Source organism: Rhinoraja longicauda, chromosome 23 (genome assembly GCF_053455715.1).
Source record: "Rhinoraja longicauda isolate Sanriku21f chromosome 23, sRhiLon1.1, whole genome shotgun sequence".
In the NCBI taxonomy this organism is placed as follows: domain Eukaryota; kingdom Metazoa; phylum Chordata; class Chondrichthyes; order Rajiformes; family Arhynchobatidae; genus Rhinoraja; species Rhinoraja longicauda.
The window spans coordinates 23,618,953-23,639,818 of record NC_135975.1 but is presented as its reverse complement, the minus strand read 5'-3'; the positions used below and the strand labels follow the sequence as shown (position 1 = coordinate 23,639,818).

The 20,866-nt window shown below is 40.8% G+C and overlaps 1 protein-coding gene across 1 annotated transcript in view; it reads left to right on the top strand.

The window, feature by feature from the left end:
• Positions 1-20,866, top strand: part of lamb1a (laminin, beta 1a) — a 70,890-nt gene that overhangs the window by 18,814 nt on the left and 31,210 nt on the right. Inside the window, exons 13-23 of the mRNA XM_078419855.1 lie at positions 253-388; positions 472-630; positions 721-848; positions 2,213-2,333; positions 3,477-3,678; positions 4,998-5,141; positions 8,558-8,789; positions 8,895-9,058; positions 11,104-11,328; positions 14,575-14,792; positions 17,038-17,134. Coding sequence (XP_078275981.1) covers positions 253-388; positions 472-630; positions 721-848; positions 2,213-2,333; positions 3,477-3,678; positions 4,998-5,141; positions 8,558-8,789; positions 8,895-9,058; positions 11,104-11,328; positions 14,575-14,792; positions 17,038-17,134 — 1,826 coding nt within the window. The remainder of the gene's footprint in view (positions 1-252; positions 389-471; positions 631-720; positions 849-2,212; positions 2,334-3,476; positions 3,679-4,997; positions 5,142-8,557; positions 8,790-8,894; positions 9,059-11,103; positions 11,329-14,574; positions 14,793-17,037; positions 17,135-20,866) is intronic.

Genomic DNA, 20,866 nt, shown 5'->3' with positions numbered 1-20,866 from the left:
GTGTTGCACATGAGGTTTCTTCGGAGCACAACTATCGTATTATAGCAGAACCTACCTGTGCAGACAAACTGTTTGACACTTTGCGAATGATCTCTCTGTTACAGCTGGTGGAAATATGCACAGAATTTTATTTGCTAATTGACAGTTTAAAAATGAGGTGTTCATGTAGCCTGTTAACTAAATGATTTGATCTCTTGCACAAAGATTTGGTTATAAAAAGTAAATAGGATTTGTTTTCTCTCCCCTCTGCAGCTGTTCGGCGGAGACAGGCCAGTGTCAATGCAAAGGGCATATGGTTGGGCGTCGCTGCAACGAGGTTGAGTCTGGGTTTTACTTTATTGCACTGGACCATTACACACACGAGGCAGAGGAAGCTGACCTGGGACCTGTAAGTTTGTTTTGTGGACAGAGGCAAGATGTTAAATTATGACCATTACTTTAGACTAATGCCATGATTTTCATTCTTTGCAGGGAGTTACGATTATCCAACGACAATATCCACAGGATCGTTCCCCAACCTGGACAGGAATTGGATTTGGACGTGTTCCTCAAGGAGCATATCTAGAATTTCATATAAATGCCATTCCACATTCCATGGAATATGACCTGTTGATTCGGTATGAGCCACAGGTTAGTAATCTTCATTTAACAAGATGCATCCTCTTAATAGTTTTTTAAAAGAAAAATGTGCATGAATGGAATGTGATTCTTTTTGTTCAGCTGCCAAAGAACTGGGAAGAGGCAAAAATAATGGTGCTGCGACCTGGTGAAATTCATACTGGCAGTCGATGTGTGAATACTATTCCTGATGATGATAACCAAGTGTTCTCTCTACCATCAGGATCAAGGTTGGGATAGATAAAATATATTTTCTTGTTCATTGCTTTCATTTCATATATTCTTTGAGTTGAGGTGATAAACAATGGATTTGGAAAGTGGCTAAATTGATGTCAAGTCAAGTTTATTTGTCACGTACACATACACGATGTGCAGTGAAATGAAAGTGGCAATGCCTGCGGATTGTGCAACAAAAAAAAAGAATTACAGTTACAGCATATAAATTAAAGTTAATACAGAGAAGACAAAATTTAGTCCCTGAAGAAACTCCGTCTCATCCTCTCCGTTTTCACAGCGTGACAGCGGAGGCGTTTGCCTGACCTTAGCAGCTGGAACAGTCTGTTGCTGGGGAGGCAGGGGTCCCTCATAATCTTGCTTGCTCCCGATCTACACCTCCTGATGTATAGGTCTGCAGGGGGGCGAGTGTAGTTCCCATGGTGCGTTCTGCCGAACGCACTAATCTCTGCAGGGCCTTCCTGACCTGGGCAGAGCTGTTCCCAAACCAGACTGTGAAGTTGCCGAACAGGATGCTCTCTACAGCCCCAGAGTAGAAGCATTGAAGGATCCTCGGAGACACTCTGAATTTCTTCAGCTGTCTTAAGGTGATAAAGGCGCTGCTTTGGCTTACCCACCAGTGCGGCAATGTGCGTTGCCCATGTCAGATCCTCTTTGATGTGGACTCCCAAGTATTTAAAACTGCTCACCCTATCCACAGTAAGGTGTGGCGTGTATGTCCTTGGATGTTGAGCCCTTCTAAAGTCCACAATCAGCTCCTTAGTTTTTTTGACATTCAAGAGGAGGCTATTGTCCTGACACCAGAGTGCCAGATCAGCCACCTCCTCGCCTTCTCATCATTGTTGGAGATCCGGCCCACCATCACAGTGTCATCAGCAAACTTGATGATGGAGTTTGAGCTGAACCTGGCCACACAATCATGTGTGTACAGGGAGTACAGTAGGGGGCTACGGACGCAACCTTGGGGGAATCCTATGTTCAGGGTGAGGGGGCTAGATGTGTGTTCTCCCATCCTGACCACTTGGGGCCTGGCGGTGAGAAAGTCCAGGACCCAGGCACACAGAGGGGTGCTAAGTCCCAGTTCCAGCAGCTTCTCAGCCAGTCTGGTATTGAAAGCTGAACTAAAGTCAATGAACAGCATCCTCACATAGCCCCCCTTCGGGCTGTCCAGATGAGAGAGAGCGGTGTGCAGAACCTGGGAGACCGCATCATCCGTGGACCTGTTCGGACAGTATGCGAACTGTAGTGGGTCCATGTTACGAGGAAGGAGGGCACGAGGAAGGATGTATACATTTATAAGGAAAGATCTGTAATCTATGGGTTAAGCCAACTATATGCATTGGTATTAATGTTCTTCTAGGTATGTGGTTCTACCTCGACCTGTATGCTTTGAAAAAGGACTAAACTACACCATTCGGCTAGAATTAACAAAATACGCCTCGGGTGATGAAATGGAGACTCCTTATATTTTCATTGATTCGGTATGTATAACTAAGATTACATCATTGGAAACATCTATTCAATAGAGTTCAAGTCTAATTAATATAATACTTCAATGTTTGGGTCTCACTATCTTTGGAAGTGAGCCATGAATTACAAACACAATTTTGTGCAATTATTGATAGTATTCACTGATGTGGATATTACTGAAATAAATAGATTTTAAAATTTGCATGCCCATATTCTGCTTTTTCATTTTAAACATCATTACATGGAGATTAATGTTGCTTTAGCTTCTAACTGCAAGAAGTAAAAGTTTTGGGTTTTTTTTTGTTGCTTTGTAGTCTTAAAAAAAATAGATTTTGAGAGCTAAGATGTGAATTAGGAGAAGATTACTCAGCCCAAGAACTTGCTGTGCAGAGTACTGGCTGATAGTAACGTTAACTCCACATTTCTGCCTTCACCCACTGACCTTAATTCTAGAATCTATATCTGCATTATAAACTATTCAAATACTTTTTTTTCCAGTTTTTGAAAAATTTGCCTCTGCTATTTTCAATGAGTGACCTCATTTTTCAAGGTCAGGTTATTGTTACTTGTACCAATTAAGGTGCAGTGAAATTTGAGTTGCCATACTAAGTGAAAAACAACAAGACACACAGCCACATAAAATAAAATTTAACATAACATAAACAGCGATTCACAGTTCTGGATTCTCCTGGTGGAGAAACATTTCCTCGCTTCCTCCTAGTCAAGACCCATCAGAATTTTGTGTTTTAGACAATTTCCCTTTCACTGAAAAATTCCAGCAAATGGAAGACTGGGCATGATAGGCTTCCGTCATAAGACATGCTGCTAATTCCAAGTGTCAACTAAAAAAAACACATGAAATGCTTAAAATAAGTAGACCAATACAATACATAGTATTCAAGAGGAGGTCTCACTGTTGCCTCATGTAATTGGAACACGAGTTTTTTGCTCATTAAATTAAAGATTTTTTTTAGCTTTCATAATTGCTGTAGCTCCACTGTTTCCTCTAAATCATGCACCAAGGCACACAGATCTCTGCATCTCAAGAGTTCTGCACTCTTGTCACTTTAGATAATAATATGCACCTTTGATGCTTCCTGCAAAGGTGGATGATTTCATGTTTTCTCACCAACTGACAATGTTTTTCTCCCCAGCTCGTACTCATGCCCCACTGCAGGTCATTGGATATATTCTCTGCAGGAGAATCGGGCGAGATTATCACAAATAGCATATGGGATACCTTCCAGCGGTACCGCTGCCTGGAGAACAGTCAAAGTGTTACCAAGACTCCAATGACTGATATCTGTAGAGGCATTCTTTCCAGCATTTCTTCTATAATCCATGAAGGAGCTTTGCGTAAGCCTATTTAAACTTCATGAGGGATATGGTGGACTGCTCGTATAAAAGAAAGATCATCTAAACAGTGTTGGAACAGCGCTTGCATTTGGGGTGGTGGGAATAGCCTTACGAATTATCCAGTTTGGTTAAATTGCAGCTAGAGCAGCGAATGAAGTTTGGGCAATGCTATCATAGAAAGGATGCTTGAACATTGAAAAGATATCTCTGATATCTAATTTAACATAAGATGTGTTAGTAGTGTAAATTTAGCCTGTACAAAACTCTGTGGATTAGAGCAGATGATGTCATTAAGACTTGAAAATTGTTTAAAGGTGAGAAAGAGCAAGTAATGTAAGATTTATTTCAGTTGGTCACTGAATCTGTGGTCAGACAATTAAGTTATGATGTTGGTACTGGAAATGAAAAGGGTCTAGACCAAATTATTTTCAATGGGTTGCAATGTTGTGAAATGTATCACTGCAGATTGCTAGTCAGTGCTTGTATAAAGAAGAAAATTGGGTCAATGTTTGAAGATGGAAATTTAAGGTGGGCATCCCTTTGTGAAAATTCCATGATTCTGTAAAAGTATTTTGCAAATTCTCGCCAATATGTTCAAGGAGTTTTGCAGCAGAATTTTATTCTGTGTTGATGCAGAATAAACATGTTTTTGGTTGTGTTTATTTTTTTTATGTTAGTGCTGTTGGGAGCCATTTTGAATTCTAAAAAGATTTTGTCAGCATGGCTGTTAGTTTTATGTCATCACTTAAATTGAAAGTTGTCAATGATTTGTGTAGTTAACAAGAAGTTAAACTTGAGGACGTGGCCAGATACCCTGACATCATTCATGAGGAAATATTCAGATGTTTTAATGGGACGCTATCAGTGTTCAATGAAAGAGCATAGCTTAAAGGTTATGGGTCATGACTTTTGAGGAATGCTTTGAGGAGGTATGTAAATTTGGTCTGTAAAGGCTTTTGTTTAAATACTTAGCTTTTCAAGTAGCACTTCAAATTCCATGCCTGAGGCCAAGTAAAATTTGATTGAAATAATGGGAAGGGAAAGAGAAGAGTGATACATTTGCTCAGAAGCCCATAAAGGTCTCTACTGTTCCGTACTACTGTAAAGCTGGCTAATGCAAGACTCGTCATCTGGGTTCTAAGGGAATCTTTTGTTTCCTTCTGGGTTTTGAATTGGTTTGGAGGTTATTAACTTGGGATCAAGACACAGTGGTATAGATTGGAGCTGCTCCATTTCAAACAGTGTGTTTAATTGGGGATTTGGATTTGATGAGATAATTTTCTTGTGCTGTCAGATTCTAATGTTTGGTGTCTCCTCAGCATGCAATTGTGACCCACAAGGCTCCCTCAGTTCTGTCTGTAATTCAAATGGTGGACAGTGCCAATGTCGTTCCAATGTAGTCGGCCGAAACTGTGATCGATGTGCTCCTACCACTTATGGATTTGGCCCGAGTGGCTGCAGACGTAAGTAGGGCTTACCAAAGTGCTACATTCGGTATTTAGTTCTTCTACACTTTAATATTTTCTTGTATGTTTGGAAAAATATTATTGATGGCTTTTATTCACTTTTTGCTGCCGTTTTGCTCTTGCTGTGAAGAGAAATGGTACTTCCAAAATTTCTGGAAACCGTTTTAGTGACCATTTGGGTATTACATGTTCATTCAAGTTATATGATATTTTATTCTTGTCAGTGTCTACTGACCCCCACACTTTTGGTTCATGAGATGAAGGCAATGTAGGGCTTGATGGAAGTCTACCATCAAAAGTTTATTTTAAAGCAAAGAACCTCTTTAAAAATACATTCAAAGAGTTACAAGGAAAACCCATGATCAAAATACAGCAAATATTTAAAAGGTTAGTTAATTACTTCATTAAAAGACAGTGACGGATACATTATAAACCGATTGAATAAGAGAAGTCCCGGGCACTTGCCTTTCTTAGTTTAAGGAAGTTGAGGGAGTGTATTTTTGTAATGTTTATTAAGTTTGCTACTGGCTCCTGTGTATTTAAAATGGAGTACGATACATAAATAAGAATAAGCAAAATGTTTTTTAATCAGAGAAACCTTAATATTATAGATGTTTCTAGGTCTGCTTGTACACAAGTCACAAAAGTCCACAGTGCTGATGCAGTAAGTGGTGAGAAAGTAAATAGTGTGTTAGCCTATGTGGCAACAAGATTTGAAAGCAGGAGTAAGGAAATACTACTTCAGTTGTATAGAAATTTAGGCGAAACTTTGTGTATGGATTTATTCTGTTGGCATCAAAGATATGCAAATCATAGAGGGAGTATACCATAGGTTCACTGGACAAGTTCTAGGGTTGATGAGCTTAATGAGAGACTGACTTGATGGGCCTTTTTTTTAAAGAAACAGCCGAGATTTCAATTAAACTTTAAAAATCCATGGTGTTTTACAGACTAGTAAAAACAAGAATCTTTCACCAGGCTGAGGTGTCTCGAAGTCACAAATCTGGAGAGACCAATTGGAGATGAGGAAAAATGTCCTCACTCATAGTCATAGAGTCATACAGTGTGGAAACAGGCCCTTTGGCCCAACTTGCCCGCACCGGCCAACATGTCCCATTTGCACTAGTCCCACCTACCCGCGATTGGCTCATATCCCTCCAAACCTGTCCTATCCATGTAGCCGTCTAATTGTTTCTTAAACATTGCAAAAGTCCCTTTCTCAGCCACCTCCTCCGGCAGCTTGTTCTATAAACCCACCACACTTTGGGTGAAATTTTTCCCCCGTCACCATTAACCTATGTCCTCTGGTTCTCATGGCTGATCATCTAAAATCAGTATCCCGTTCCTGTTTTTTCCCCATATCCCTTGATTCCTTTAGCCCTAAGAGCTAAATCTAACTCTCTCTTGAAAACACCAGTGAATTGGCCTCCACTGGATGTGGGGATAGTGCAGGAAAATGGTGCTGAGATAGAAAATCAACCATTTTCTTGATGAGTGGCAGAGCACGTTCTAAGGGCCAGCTTCTCAACTCTTAATTCTTATGCCTGTAAAAATCAGAAAATGCTAAAATGGAGATCTACATCTAAAATAATCTGCCTCTGAACATGAATAATTTGCACCATTAAACTAATTTCTGTATGCATAATGGAGAAGGCAATTTGGCAATGAGACCATGTACAAGTGAATTCACCAATGAAAAGCTGAATATTTTTTCTCGTGAATTATCTCAAAGATGAGCTATTTATCTTTTTTCTCAAAATGTTGGAATCAAAGGCAGCTTTACAATGTGAGAATTCCGTTCCTGCTGTCAACCAGCATTTGATCTGTTCAGTTTCCAGAAAATTGGAAGTCCAGTGTGGATTAAAGTTGGATATATTTTTTTAAATCTTTGTTTTCCTTTTGTTCCATAAGCCAAGCTTTGTATTTGATCCTAGTTAATTTGAAGAATGGAATAGAAAAAGGCATTGGCCAAGTCTAATACCGTGATTGTTTTTGATCACCTATTCACCAATATCAGAAGTGAGGTGGATAGTGATTAAACAACTGGGCAAGAAGGCTAGATGCCTGGACTGGAGCCATGTTTAGATTCACAGCTGGTGTATTGCTAATTGAATGCAATTTTGAAAAAAACACTACTATCAGCAGTGAGGCGATGAAACTGTCAGGTGAATTCTTCTTGTAAATTGTTGCCATTTCAGAAAGATAATTCTGCCCTGGAGCCAGGTATTTCACCCCAAACTCTCGCCAATATTGTCAATTCTTAATACAAACAATGCTGGAAGTGCTGTGAAGTGGAGCAGCATCAGTCAGGCACATGGAGCTGATGTTTTAAAATTGTTCTCTCTCTACTGATGCTGCCTGAACAGCTGAACACTTCCAATATGCTTTGTGTTTTGGATTTCGAACAACTGCTATTCTTTTTAATTTCAGCTGCTGATCAATTCTTAACTTTTATGTGTTCTCGCAAGCCATTTAGTTCAAGCAAAATCATTGATGGCCGTTACATGGGTGTCCATGGCAGCAGTGGGCACAAATGCATATTTTATTGAATAAAAACCTATTTAATTTTCCCCATTAAGAACATAAAACGTAGAACAGGACAGCACAGGAACGGGCCAGGATAAACTAATTTCAATTGCTTGCCATGTACCTTTCTAAAAGCCTCTCAAATGCTGCTATTGTATCTTATACAATATTTGCCATCCAGTGACATATTTCCAAATTGGGTTCCGATTCACCTTTTACTGCTCTCGTGTCTAATTTGCGTTACTCTGCCATACATTGCCTCCAATTCATATGCTAAATTTTCACCTTCCCTTTGAGCTATTCATCTCTCCAAGAAGTTTTCATTGTTCCAACATAGGAACTCATCCCTCCTTCTCATCTTTACTGGCAGATGTTCTCTCAGACAGCTTTGTGTAATTCTTCTCTAATTCCCCCTCTCTTTATAAAGTTAGAAACTTGTTCCCTTGACCATTATTTTGGTTACAACTGCAAAGTTCTAATTTGGCATAGGATCAATTGTTTTATGCTTTGAAGCAAATATAATGATTCTATTTAAGACCAAATATTTGAGTTTTTTAAATCTTATTATTTCTGTTATTTTCACAATTTTGTCTTTACCTCCACCATTCCAAGGATTTAACCGGGTCTTTTGGGGACCATCCCCTGGAGAAGTGGATTAAAGCCATATAACAGTGGAAAAATGTAGACTGTAACAGCCCGCCCAAGTAGATTCACAATTCACAATGAAATGCCCCTTTCGCAAAGTGTAATAATAGAAATCTGAGATTTCTATTATTACACTTTGCTAAAGGAGCATTTCATTGTGAATTTTAGTTCATTAAAATGCATTTGCTGTTCAGTTCAAATGAACAGTTATCCATCTGTAATTGTACCTTTTTTATTTTTAGCATGTGACTGTAATCCAGAAGGTTCTGTCAATGCATTTTGCCATCATGCCACTGGCCAGTGTCAGTGTAAGGAAGGAGTCTATGGTCGAAGATGTGACCAGTGTCAGCCTGGGTTTTGGGGATTTCCTATTTGCCACCCATGCCATTGCAATGGTCATGCAGATCATTGCGACTTGGAAACCGGTGAATGTCTGAACTGCAGAGATCATACCAGTGGACAGAATTGTGAGAGGTATTGACGGTCTCTTATTTTTACTGGCTTTCATCACCTTGGGTGAAATTTCTTGCAGCTCATGTAACTGAACAGCTCTCGGTAAAATTGTGTTGTCTCTTGCAGCTGTGTGACAGGTTATTACGGGGACGCTGTACTTGGGTCAGGTGACCATTGCCGCCCATGCCCCTGCCCAGATGGGCCAGATAGTCAACGGCAGTTTGCCACTGGCTGTTACCAGGATCCTTATGCCCTCAATATTGTTTGCCTTTGTCAAAATGGATACACAGGTATGTTTTTTTAAAAAAGGTGTTTGTTGGTTGATGTTGGTCATCCATTCTAATACTGATGTTGTATAACGTCGAACCCATTGGATGTTAATATTTCAATATCCAAGTGTTTAAAACCATTGATAGACACAAAAAGCTGGAGTAACTCAGCGGGACAGGCAGCATCTCTGAAGAGAAGGAATGGGTAACATTTGGGGTCAAGACCCCTCTTCAGACTGGTTAGGGGTAAGGGATACGAGGGATATAGACGGTGATGTGGAGAGATAAAGAACAATGAATGAAAGAATTGCAAAAAAGTAACGATGATAAAGGAAACAGGCCATTGTAAGCTGTTTGTAGGGTGAAAATGAGAAGCTAGTGTGAATTGGGTGGGGGAGGGATAGAGAGAGAGGGAAAACCATTCACAGTTGTGTTGTTGACTGCGATAGAAGTTTGAAGTTGTTGAATTCGCCTAAAATGTGCCTAAACATTTGTGGTTGTACTGCTGTGCATAATCATAGAATCAAACAAGCCCAGTATTTAAGGCCATTTCACCATCGTGACTAAGATGCCTTTTCCTTTGATTTATGTTATTAAAGTTGGTTTTAAAGTTATGTCATCAAAGAATTGAGGAATTGTAAATGTAAGAAGACACTAATGGGAGTTATCGACAGGCCCCCAAACAGTACCCTAGATATAGGGTGCAAGTTGCAGCAGGAGTTAAAATTGACATGTAATAAAGGTAATGCCACTGTGGTTATGGGAGATTTCAATATGCAAGTAGACTGGGAAAATCTGGTTGGTTCTGGACCCCCAAAAAGGGAGTTTGCAGAGTGCCTCCGAGATGGATTCTTAGAGCAGCTTGTATTGGAGCCTATCAGTGAGAAGGCAATTCTGGATGTTGTGTTGTCTAATGAACCAGATTTAATAAGGGAACTCAAGGTATAGGAACCGCTAGGAGGTAGTGACCATAATATGATAAGTTTTAATCTGCAACTTGAGAGGGAGAAGGTTAAATCAGAAGTGTCAGTGTTGCAGTTGAACAAAGGGGGATATGAAGGCATGAAAGAGGAGCTGGTCAAGGTCGACTGGAAAAGGATCCTAGCAGGAATGACGGTGGAACTGGAATTTCTGGGGCATAATCCAGAAGATGCAGGATTCCAAAGAGGAAGAAAGATTCTAAGGGGAGTAAGAGGCAACCGTGGCTGACAAGGGAAGTTAGGAACGGTATAAAACAAAAAAGAAGTGTATAACATAGCAAAGAGTAGCGGGAAGCCAGAGGATTGAGAAACTTTAAAAGGACATCAGAAGGTAACAAAAAGGCCAATACGGGATGAAAAGATGAAGTACAAAGGTAAGCTCGCCAAGAATTTTAAGGATAGTAAAAGCTTCTTGAGGTATGTTAGAAAAAGATTAGTAAAGACAAATGTAGTTTGGGTGGGAAGGGATGAGTTAACCAGGGAGTTGCGGATGGAATGGTCTCTGTGGATAGCGGAATGGGGTGGGGATGGGAAAATAGTGTCTAGTAATGGAATCCTGTTGGAGGTGGCGGACATTTCAGAGGATTATGTGTTGATGGCTGATGTGAAAGGTAAGGACTAGGGGGACTCTGTCTGTTGCGATGAGGGGGAGTGGGAGCAAGGGCGGAGCTCTGGGGTACCGAGGAGACACGAGTGAGCGCCTCATCTATGATGGGAGAGGGGAACCCCCATTCCCTAAAGAATTCGGACATCTTGGATGTCTGGTTATTGGTCCAGGTTCGGTGAAGAACACAGATACATGACTAAATGCAAGAGATTTGGGTTAGAGAGCAGGAGTATTCTTTTCTACCAGATGGGGATTTGAAGGGGTGATGAAATGAAGAATTAGGGTTAATAATGATTGTAACAAGTATCACATTAAACTTCATGAAATGGTAGCAAGAGATGGAAACAGAATATGCTAAATTGCAAATTGTACTGTTGAGGATTAACATCAGCTGTCTGTTTCCATGTAGCTACAAAGCATGCAATTCATATGGCCATTATTTCCCATTTTTTTACTATCTAATGCCTTTACCTTGACAGGTGCTAGATGTGATGAATGTGCATCTGGGTTTTATGGTAACCCTAATGAGACCAGAGGGTATTGTCAGGGGTGTCAATGCAACAACAACATCGATGTGACTGACCCCCTGTCCTGTGACAAGCAAACTGGAGAGTGTCTAAAATGTCTGTATCATACCGAGGGGGAACACTGCAACCTCTGCAAGCCTGGCTATTATGGGAACGCAGTGCAACAGAACTGCATAAGTAAGATATGCAAAATATTTTGTAAACCCCACAAAATTGATAATTATGGAATAGATTTTGCATTTCATCTCTTGTATATTTACACTACTTTTAAAGGCTCCAATATGTTCTGAAATGGAAAATACTTGTCTCCACAGCATCTCTGATGGGAAAGATGTTAGAAGTTCAGGTCAATGGTTTTTCAGTATTTGCAACATCCTTCTGCTTTATTTTGGCTCACAATATCTGTTTTTGGCATTCTGATCTTTTGTATGCCTTCTCATCCATTCTCAACCTTTTATGTTTTGTCACCTGTTGGTATAATGCGTGGCTAACTTTTTGGTTTGTTTATACTTTGGAAGATTTAACAGCACCTGGAGCATGTGTGGCAGATTAACATCAGTGTGTTTTTTTAAAATGTACATCCATGCTCTAATTTTGGATATGAATAGAGGTTTGCTGCATTGGCAAAAAAGCACTAGTCAGTGACAATTTGGCAATCTTAGTATTAAAGGAAAAACGATCTGAAAACAATTGATTATTTCATCACTTGAGTTCAGGTTGTGGATGGCTAGGAACTAAATATGGTTTCCAATAATACTTCTCTTTTAGATGTTGATTTTCCTTCACTTGGTATGCTTCACAGCTATATCAATCTTTTGAAGGTTGTTCACATGCTCTAGTCCTGAGGCATAAACACAAAAAAATAGTGCTGTGCTGAGAATGCAGCATTGCGAGATGTTTCGTCTTTCATTTAAGATGGTAAATAGAGGCTTTTCATTTACCCTCTGAGATGAAGATAGAAGATAAAAGATCCCAAGCTTCTCCTTTAAGGAATGTGTGAATTCTTTCAGTTAAACATCACTTAAAATTGAATTTCCATTTGATGATTACATCGCAGTGTTGGTTTGCTAGCTGCCTGCTGCCTTTCCTTACCTACAATGCACATTAAGCGTTCAGAGATTGAGAGAAACTCCTTTTAAATGCTAGTCTTTTTCTCTTGAGTGAAATGTAAGGTAACACCCAGTCTTGTGTTTTTGATATCCTGTCCTTTGTTCTCTGGATAATCTTCAACACAGCAGGTGTTAGAATAAATGGCATGGGGGGGAATCAGCTCGCCTGATAGTTAACATTTAGTAGTTCTTGCTGTTAAAATTGACGTAATAAAACCACCCTCATTAATTAAACAAAAACTAGCCGTGAAGATGCTCCAAATATGTACCTCTTGTAGTTTTATCATCTTTTGATATCTTTTTATAACGGTGTTTTTAATTATCCTTGTTAAATTCATCTGAATTTCCCAATGGTGTGAGGATAACTTTTCACCCCCTTAGGTCAGATTCACAGCATTCCTTTGATTTTTATCACCTGATCAATATGTTTGTTCCCTGGGATTGCACATTCCTTGGCAAATGTTAACTTGGTTGACAATAAACATCGATGATTTTAAAATCTCAGTACAATGGTAAAATATTTGAAAGCATTCCTGGGCAGTGGCCCTCCTGCCGATAATTCTGCAGTAATTGATTGTTTTTGTTTAACTAGTCAAAGGCAATTGAGGGATTTCTGGGCATCCTTTGATTCAAGAACAAAGTAATTAAAATGAATAGCTGGAGTTACTGTTCACCAGCAGCAATTGAGATTTAGTCATTTTTCAGATTAAATTAATTTCTATTTGTGTGTCCATTCTCTTTCCTTTAAAGCGGAGTTGCACGGTAAGAATCTGAATGAACATAGAATTGCAATCTGTAATTCAGAGCAGAATGGACGACAGGATCTGTGACCATTGTGGGAAAAGAGCAAAGGGGCCACAGTGCACCAACTAAAACCCCCAGGATATAAACTAGGGAGTAGAGCGGAAGGAGGTTGTAACATTAGAATGAGATGAAACCACTCAAGCAAATGGTTTTTATGTGTCAGTTTAACTAGCCTCAATAACAAATTGGTCGTAATTTGTTTGGGATTTTAAGGTGGATCAGTATTTTGGATTTATTTTTAAAAAAGTAGCCGTTGGCTTTATAGCTCTGTATTAACCCTGACTTTCTCTGCAGAATAATGAATGATTTCACTCCATTATGGGTCTTTGTTCTTTTTCCCAAATAATATCAGTTTACAAGATAGAATTTCACATTGTGTCAACTACTTTTGAAGTACGGTCTTTGCACAAAGGACTCCTCAGTTGAATAGTGTCACTTTGTTTTTGCTGATTATTGAATGATGGGTATTATTTATGCTCTACTGGTGCCATCAGCAATGGCAGCTTCGCCAAGAGTCTGTCCGTCTTTTTGTCTTTTTTGTTATTTTCAGTGCGTTTTAAAAAGTATGTGTTAATGTTCTGGTTTGTTTTATGTGGGGTGGGGGCGCTAGGGGATTTTTTTTTTTCAATCTCTTACCTTGCCGGAGATGCGATTGTTTTCAAGATTGTATCTCCAGTCGCTCTGCGGCCCAACATCATGGAGCTGACGGCCTTGCTCGAGACTGACTTTGAGCCCCACTGCGGGGCCGTGGACTTAACATCGGAGCCTGCAATCCCTTGCCTAGGATCGACGCTCCAAGCGGTCTGCGGATTTCACCATGGAGGAGCTTGCAGTCTCGGGTAGAGATTGATGTCGGGAAGCTCAAGTCGCAGCAGGTTCGACCGGCCCCGACCCGGGGTCCAATCACCCGGCGCGGGGGAGCTGAGATCCCCCCCGATGCGGGAGCATGATCGCCCCGACGCAGAGGGCCCGCTCCCCGGCTACGGGAGCCAAGATCGCCCTGTCAACGGAAGGCTCGAGGCCCCTGACAACGGGAGAACAATGAAGGGAAGAGATTGAACTTTTTTTTTCGCCTTCCATCACAGTGAGGAATATGGAGGAGTCGCTGTGGTGGATGTTTATGTTAAAATGTATTTTGTGTGTCTTGGTGCTTTTTATTGGTAAAATAAACAACTGTATGGCAAATCAAATTCCTCGTATATTGCAAAACATACTTGACTAATGAAGTATGATTATGATTAGTACTGCCATTTAATATCATTTGCTAATCTGCATGGGACGTAAGTTTGTATTATTTCATCAAATCTGGAATAGAACTTCAAGGTGCAGATTTCCATTGCCAAGTTGAATTTACCACCACATTGTCAAAAAAAACTTATGCAAAGTATGCTTTATTTTCATTGAGCCTGATGATATATTTTTTTAATATTCAGAATATTAACTCATTAGCATAGTTGTGTATAGTTTATATGATTTTAAGTAATAAGTGTGTGTCTTATTTAATTTTTAGAGTGTGTCTGTAATAACTTGGGCACAATACAGGCCCAGTGCCCATCTGCAGATGAATGCCATTGCAATCAAACCACTGGTCAATGTCCTTGTCTTTCCAATGTGGTTGGTTTGACATGTGATCACTGCGCACCTAATACCTGGAAGCTGGCAAGTGGAACAGGCTGTGATCTCTGCAATTGCAATGAAGTTCACTCGCGTGCAGCATCTTGTAATGAGGTGAGAGCATTTCTTTATTGAAAAAAACTATTTAGCTTATTATTGTCACGTGTACTGTGGTACTGAGAAAAGCTTTTGTTTGTGTGCTATCCAGCCAACAAAGACTACATATAATTACAATGAAGCCGTGTACAGGTAAAGGATAAAAGGTATAACATTTGGTGCTAGATAAAACCCGATTAAAGAAGTTTAAAAGGCTCTAATGAGTTAGACGGGAAGTAAAGATCACACTCTAGCTGGTGAGAGTTTAGTGACCTGACAACAGCTGGGAAGAAACTGGTGTGTGCTTACAAACCTCTGTACTTCTTGCCTGAAGAGAGAGGGGGAGGGAGAGGGAGTGACCAGGGTAAAACTAGTCCTTGATTATGCTAGTGGCCTTGCCAAGGCTGGGTGAAGTGTAGATGGATTCCATGGAAGAGAGGGTGATTTGCATGATGCCTCAGCTACATCCACAACTCTCTGCATTTTCTTGCAGTCTTGGATGGAGCTATTCCCAAACCATGCAGTGATTTATCCTGATAAAATGCTTTCTATGCCGAACTTTCTAAGCATTCTAAGGAGCCTTTTTATTCCTAAGAATTTGAAGCTTTTGACCACCTCGACTTCAATGCTGTCAATGTGTACATGTGTGTGTGTGTGTGTGTGCTGTTTCGCTTCCTGAAGTCGATCACAATTTCCTTTGGGACCTTAGAAAGTACTTTATGAAAAAGGTCATTATTTTTTCATTATCTGTCTCTTGAGGGGCCACAGAACAAATACACTTAAATGTCATTGATACAATTTTCTAACAAAAATAGTAAATATTTAAAGTTAGGCCATAAAGTATATTTTGCAAATCTTTTACGTGTGTATGTATTGAAAACGGACTTAATTGGTTCTCAGGCACTATGACATCCTGAAAGGGATGTGCAGGTTCCAAATAAATGCAAGGTTTTTTGTTTACTCCATCTGTCTTTAAGAGGGGAGTTTGGGTTGATCACTGGCCAAACTATCCACATCCATGTGGCAGCTTAGTCGGTTTCCTTTGCATGGAGAAACCCAAGCCAGCATGGGATTCCTGTGCTAAGTTGTAAAATGTAAGCTAAAGTAATTGGTCATTTATGGTGCTGCCCAATGATTGGGAGCGGGATTGAAGAGAAGGAAAGCTTAAGAACTAATTGTAAAACTCCAGTTTATTGTAGAAAATTTGCTGCTTCAATGGTCATGGAATGTTTGTGACACAGAAGCGCAAGATTTTGACCATGAAGTCCTTACTCCCTTGGTCCAAAGGCAATCCAAGTACTCACCACGCTTCAACATTCTCTTCCCCATCGCTGCAAATTCTTTGATTTCAGATATTTGATGAAATAGCATTTCAACGTCTCAGTTTAAGCCACCACCCATACCATCCAAGGCTTCAATCATTCTCTGTATTTATTTTGAAAGAAGTAATGTCGGACCTATTGATGTTACTTTCATTGTTCTTGACCCCTCTGTCAATTGTAACAGTTTCTCTTGGCTCACATCCAAACTGATTTTAAATACCTATTTTAGATCCCTTGTACAGCCTTCTCTGTTACAAATAGATAATGTATGTCTCCTCACTTCTATCCACTTAATAACCCTCATCCCTGGAATCATGTTTAGTATCTTCATGCCCCTCTTTACACCTCCTTCTGGATGTTACTGTTTAGCAAAGATACAAGGTAGAAAAGTCAATTGGTCACAAACCAATGAGCTGTAAAGGTTTGTCATGACTAAGTTATTCTTGCATTCTGTGCCTCTTTCAAGCCTGGAATTCCAAGTGCTTTTGGAAAAACAACTTTTATTGGCAAATATCTTGAAATGAATACAGGACAAGATCCAAGGATAGGAATTTTCTGTGACTTCACCTCTTCATGCTCCATAATCAAGAGGCCGAATTCCTGTTTAGTGTGAGAAATCTATTTCATGAGGCATATTTAATGTTTATGCCCCAATAGCTCCCTCATTTAGAGAATTCCAAAGATTTGGAAGCCAGTCAGAAGAAATTCTTCTTTTCATTATTAAATGGCTGATCTCTTATTTTGTTAACATGTAAGCTAAAGGTCTGTTTCAATCAGCAAGATTTGCTCCAAAGAATGCGCCCACCATTGAAAGTTTATTTTGTTCATCTTAAGTGTTAGATAAAATTGGAGGGTTGTTTGCACAGTTTACATTTTGATCTCCTTGTCTTCCATTAATTAAAAATAATGAATATCAATTGAATATGGTATATTTTCCCCAGTTTACAGGGCAGTGTCAATGCCTGGCTGGATTTGGAGGACGGACTTGCAGTGACTGCCAAGAATTTTTCTGGGGAGATCCCGATGTGGAATGTATGAGTAAGTAGCTGTGTATGGAATGTTGGAGGTTATCAATTGTTTCGCAAGATTACAATGACCAGACTTGTTGGTTCAGTATATATTGGTAACTTGAGCATCACAAAGAAATCATATTGAGCTGTTTAGCTATGGGCTTCGTGATGGTGCTATAATATGGATTAAATTTCATTGTTGTCCATCTTAATTTGTTTTTCCATATTCTAAAAAGTGGAGCTTGGTGTAATTGAGGCACATGTAAGAATTTCTTTACATGAAATTTTGTTAGAGGGCAGCCCAGTAGCACAGTGGTAGCGTTGCTGCCTTACAACGCCAGAGACCCGGATTCAATCCTGACTACGGGTGCTTGTCTGTATGGAGTTTATATGTTCTCCCCATGACCAGCGTGGGTTTTCTCCGGGATCTCCGGTTTCCTCCCACACACCAAAGACGTAAAGGCTTGTAGGTTAATTGTCTTGGTATCGTTGTAAATTGTCCCTAGTGTGTGTAGGATAGTGTAAGTGTGTAGGGATCGCTGGTCGGTGTGAACTGTGGGCCGTGGACTCAGTGGGACATGTTTTTATATGCCCCATTCTAGTTAATATCTTCTGTTTCAAGTTTTCAAATATAATAAAGGGAGAAATAAATGCAAAATACATTTGATTCTCCAAATGGCTTTTCTTGGACATTACTGGAGGTATTTTTATTGAATTCTGACATTTATCGTGAGTAGTTTGTTACTTTGTACGACATCTAATGTGGATCACACATGTACGGTGCTGGTGGAATTCCTAGTAAGGGAATATGTTAGTACAACTTGGGCAATAAGTGGAAAGATTCTGGCTTGCTAGTATTCAGCAGAATGGTGCACAGGGTCTTGGCCCAAAGCATCGACACATCCCTTTTGTCTCCACAGATGCTGTTTGATCTACTGAGTACTTTCAGCATTTAATTTTTTTTTACTGTAATGGCTGTTGTCCAGTCCTATAGCATTGCTATATTCTTTGATGTTGATCTTGATACTATGTGGAGTGAATCCGACTACCTTCTGTGGTGGTCATTGAAAATGTATGAATGATAATTTATAATGGGTTTGTTGCACCTTTCAAAATACCAAAGAATTAAGAATGTAACTTTAAGTGGGCATTTTCCCCCTGTAATCCTTTGTTTCTGAATGTCATGAATCACGCTGCTTCAGCAGACTTTAACTATCCCTCCTGACCCTACATCACCATTTAGCTCTCAAACTGTATCAAAACAACTTTTGTCAAGGAAATTTGTTTAATGTTCTTACTGTCATCTCACTGTCATGAATTTCATTTTCTAATCATTTCAAGCACAAAGAATGCTCTTCCTGTAGCATTAATGTTTTTATTGATGTCTTTTATTTATGTTCTTTCACTCTGGTCTTGAGAGGAGTCTGTCTGTGTGTAGTTTGTAAATTCTCCCTGTGACAGTGTTGGTTTCCTCTGGGTGCTTTGGTTTCCTTAAATCCCAAAGATTGGCCAGTAAATTGCCACAAGTTTGAGTAGTAGAATCTGAAAGGACCTTAAGAGGATGTGGGGAAATTTAAAGAAGCAATTAATGTAGAATTATTGTAAAATGGGTGATTGAGGGTCAGTGTTAACTTGATAGGCAAAAGGGACTGTTTCATCATTGTATGCTTCTATTTAAAATGCACTGACACTAATAAACTAAACTATAGAGTAAAGGCTTCAGACAAAACGCATGGTCTCCCTGTCTTCCGGAACACTTCTGAATCATGGACTACATAGCAGGTGGCTCTCAAATCGCAAGAGTGCTACTTCCACTGCTATTTGTGCACTGGAAGAATAATCAAAGCATTGTTTCATACAGATGGCTCCAGTGAACAGACCATGTCATTTCCATGCCAGATTCCCAAAACACAGATTACCAGGTGGACAGGAAATGGTTCAAGGATGTTCTCAAAGCCTTGAACAAATATCATATCCTCACTGACTTATGGGAATCTCTGGCCCAAGGAGGGGGAATATTTGGGATGACATTGAAGTTCATTCATTTGAATCATGCATCATAAAGGCTGAAGAAATGGTGTACCACCTTCTATAAACTATCTACTCTATTATGGATAACCTACCTCATTGAAGGCAGTTTCTAGTGCCACTTTGGCCTTATCAATCACCCTGGAACCCATTGAACTGGAGTGAAATGGACTGTCCTTGAATCTGGAGGACAGTCGAAAGATAATTTGACCATAAATGGTTAAAATATGTGGACGGAAACTGGTAACTGCATCCCATCTGTACAGGTTCATTGGGGTCATACCATGGAACAAATGATACTGAATATATGCTGTTGCCAAACTTAAAATCCACTGAGTGGGATGCATAGTTTAACTTGAGATGTTTAAGCTTGATAAACATCTGCTTGCATTCCTATTGCTAATCACTGTTGTGCAATTTCCTGCTGGAAAGTATACATAGAGACCATTGGGTTTTATGGTGATCCCCAGCAGAGTCAACCAGAGCATTAACAATATATAATGAAATTGTACTGCAGTGGAGGTCCTTTGGGAAAGGAAACGAGACATTAAGATCCAGATTATGAATCGACTGCACACATAGACACTTCCTGTTTATAATTTGCATTCCTTTTTTTTCAAATGTATGAATTTTAATCTATACTAGCACAAGTGTGCCCGTTGGGCCCGTCCTCGTAGGGTTTCCATTGTAACCGGGAGGAGGGGAGGGAGGGAAGGAGGAGGGAGGTGAGGAGGGGAGGGGGAGGGAGGGGGGAGTGGAGGGGGGAAGGGGGGAGAGGGGAGGGAGCGGTATAGGGGGGGGGGGAGGGGGAGGGAGGGTGGAACGGGGAGGGAGGGTGGAAGGGGGAGGGAGGGTGGAAGGGGGAGGGAGGGTGGAAGGGGGAGGGAGGGTGGAAGGGGGAGGGAGGGAGGGAGGGTGGAAGGGGGAGGGAGGGGGACCTCCCCTTTTCCCAGTACCCCTTTTCCCCCGTTGGGTTTCTATTGTAACCGGGAGGGGGGAGGGAGGGTGGAAGGAGGGGGGAGGGGGAGAGGGATGGAAGGGTGGAGGGATTGGGGGAGGGAGGGATGGAGGGAAGGAGGGAGGGGGGGAGTTAGGGGGGAGGGTTGAGGGAGGTGGGGAGGGAGGGGGGAGGGAGGGGGAGGAGGGGGGGAGGGATTGGGGATGGAGGTGGGAAGGAAGGGGTTGAGGGGTGAAGGGGGACCTCCCATTTTCCCAGTACCCCTCTTTCCCCCACCACCAAGCCCCCTCCGCAACGACCCCTGTTGTCCCCCTCCCCAGTCCCCATTCTCAGACCCCCCCCCCATTCTCTCTCTCCCCCAGACACACTCCAAGTGCTGTTTCGCAACACTTGCCCCGGTGGCCCACGAGCATAGAGGCCCCATGCTGATCTGTGTATGTTAAGTGACTTGCAATAAAAAAGACTACTTGAAAACAGTGGTTTAAAGTGCTGTTTTTGCTACATTCGCGGTCATTTAGTGCTTCTCACGACCTTGAAAAAAAAAGGCCAGAAAAAAAAAAGTAAATTTAAAACCTCTGTAAAGATTAAACACCCAATAGCAGCTGCTTGTCCATTGTGACGTCACACGCTGAATACCGCGGTGGGGGGGGGAAGGGGGGTCAGCTCGAGCTCATCTCACAGGGGCATTGTGACATCACAGGCTGAAGACTAAATCCGCACCGCAGCGCCCCCCTGAAAAGGGGGGGGGGGGCAGCGCTTTAAAACCTCTGTAAC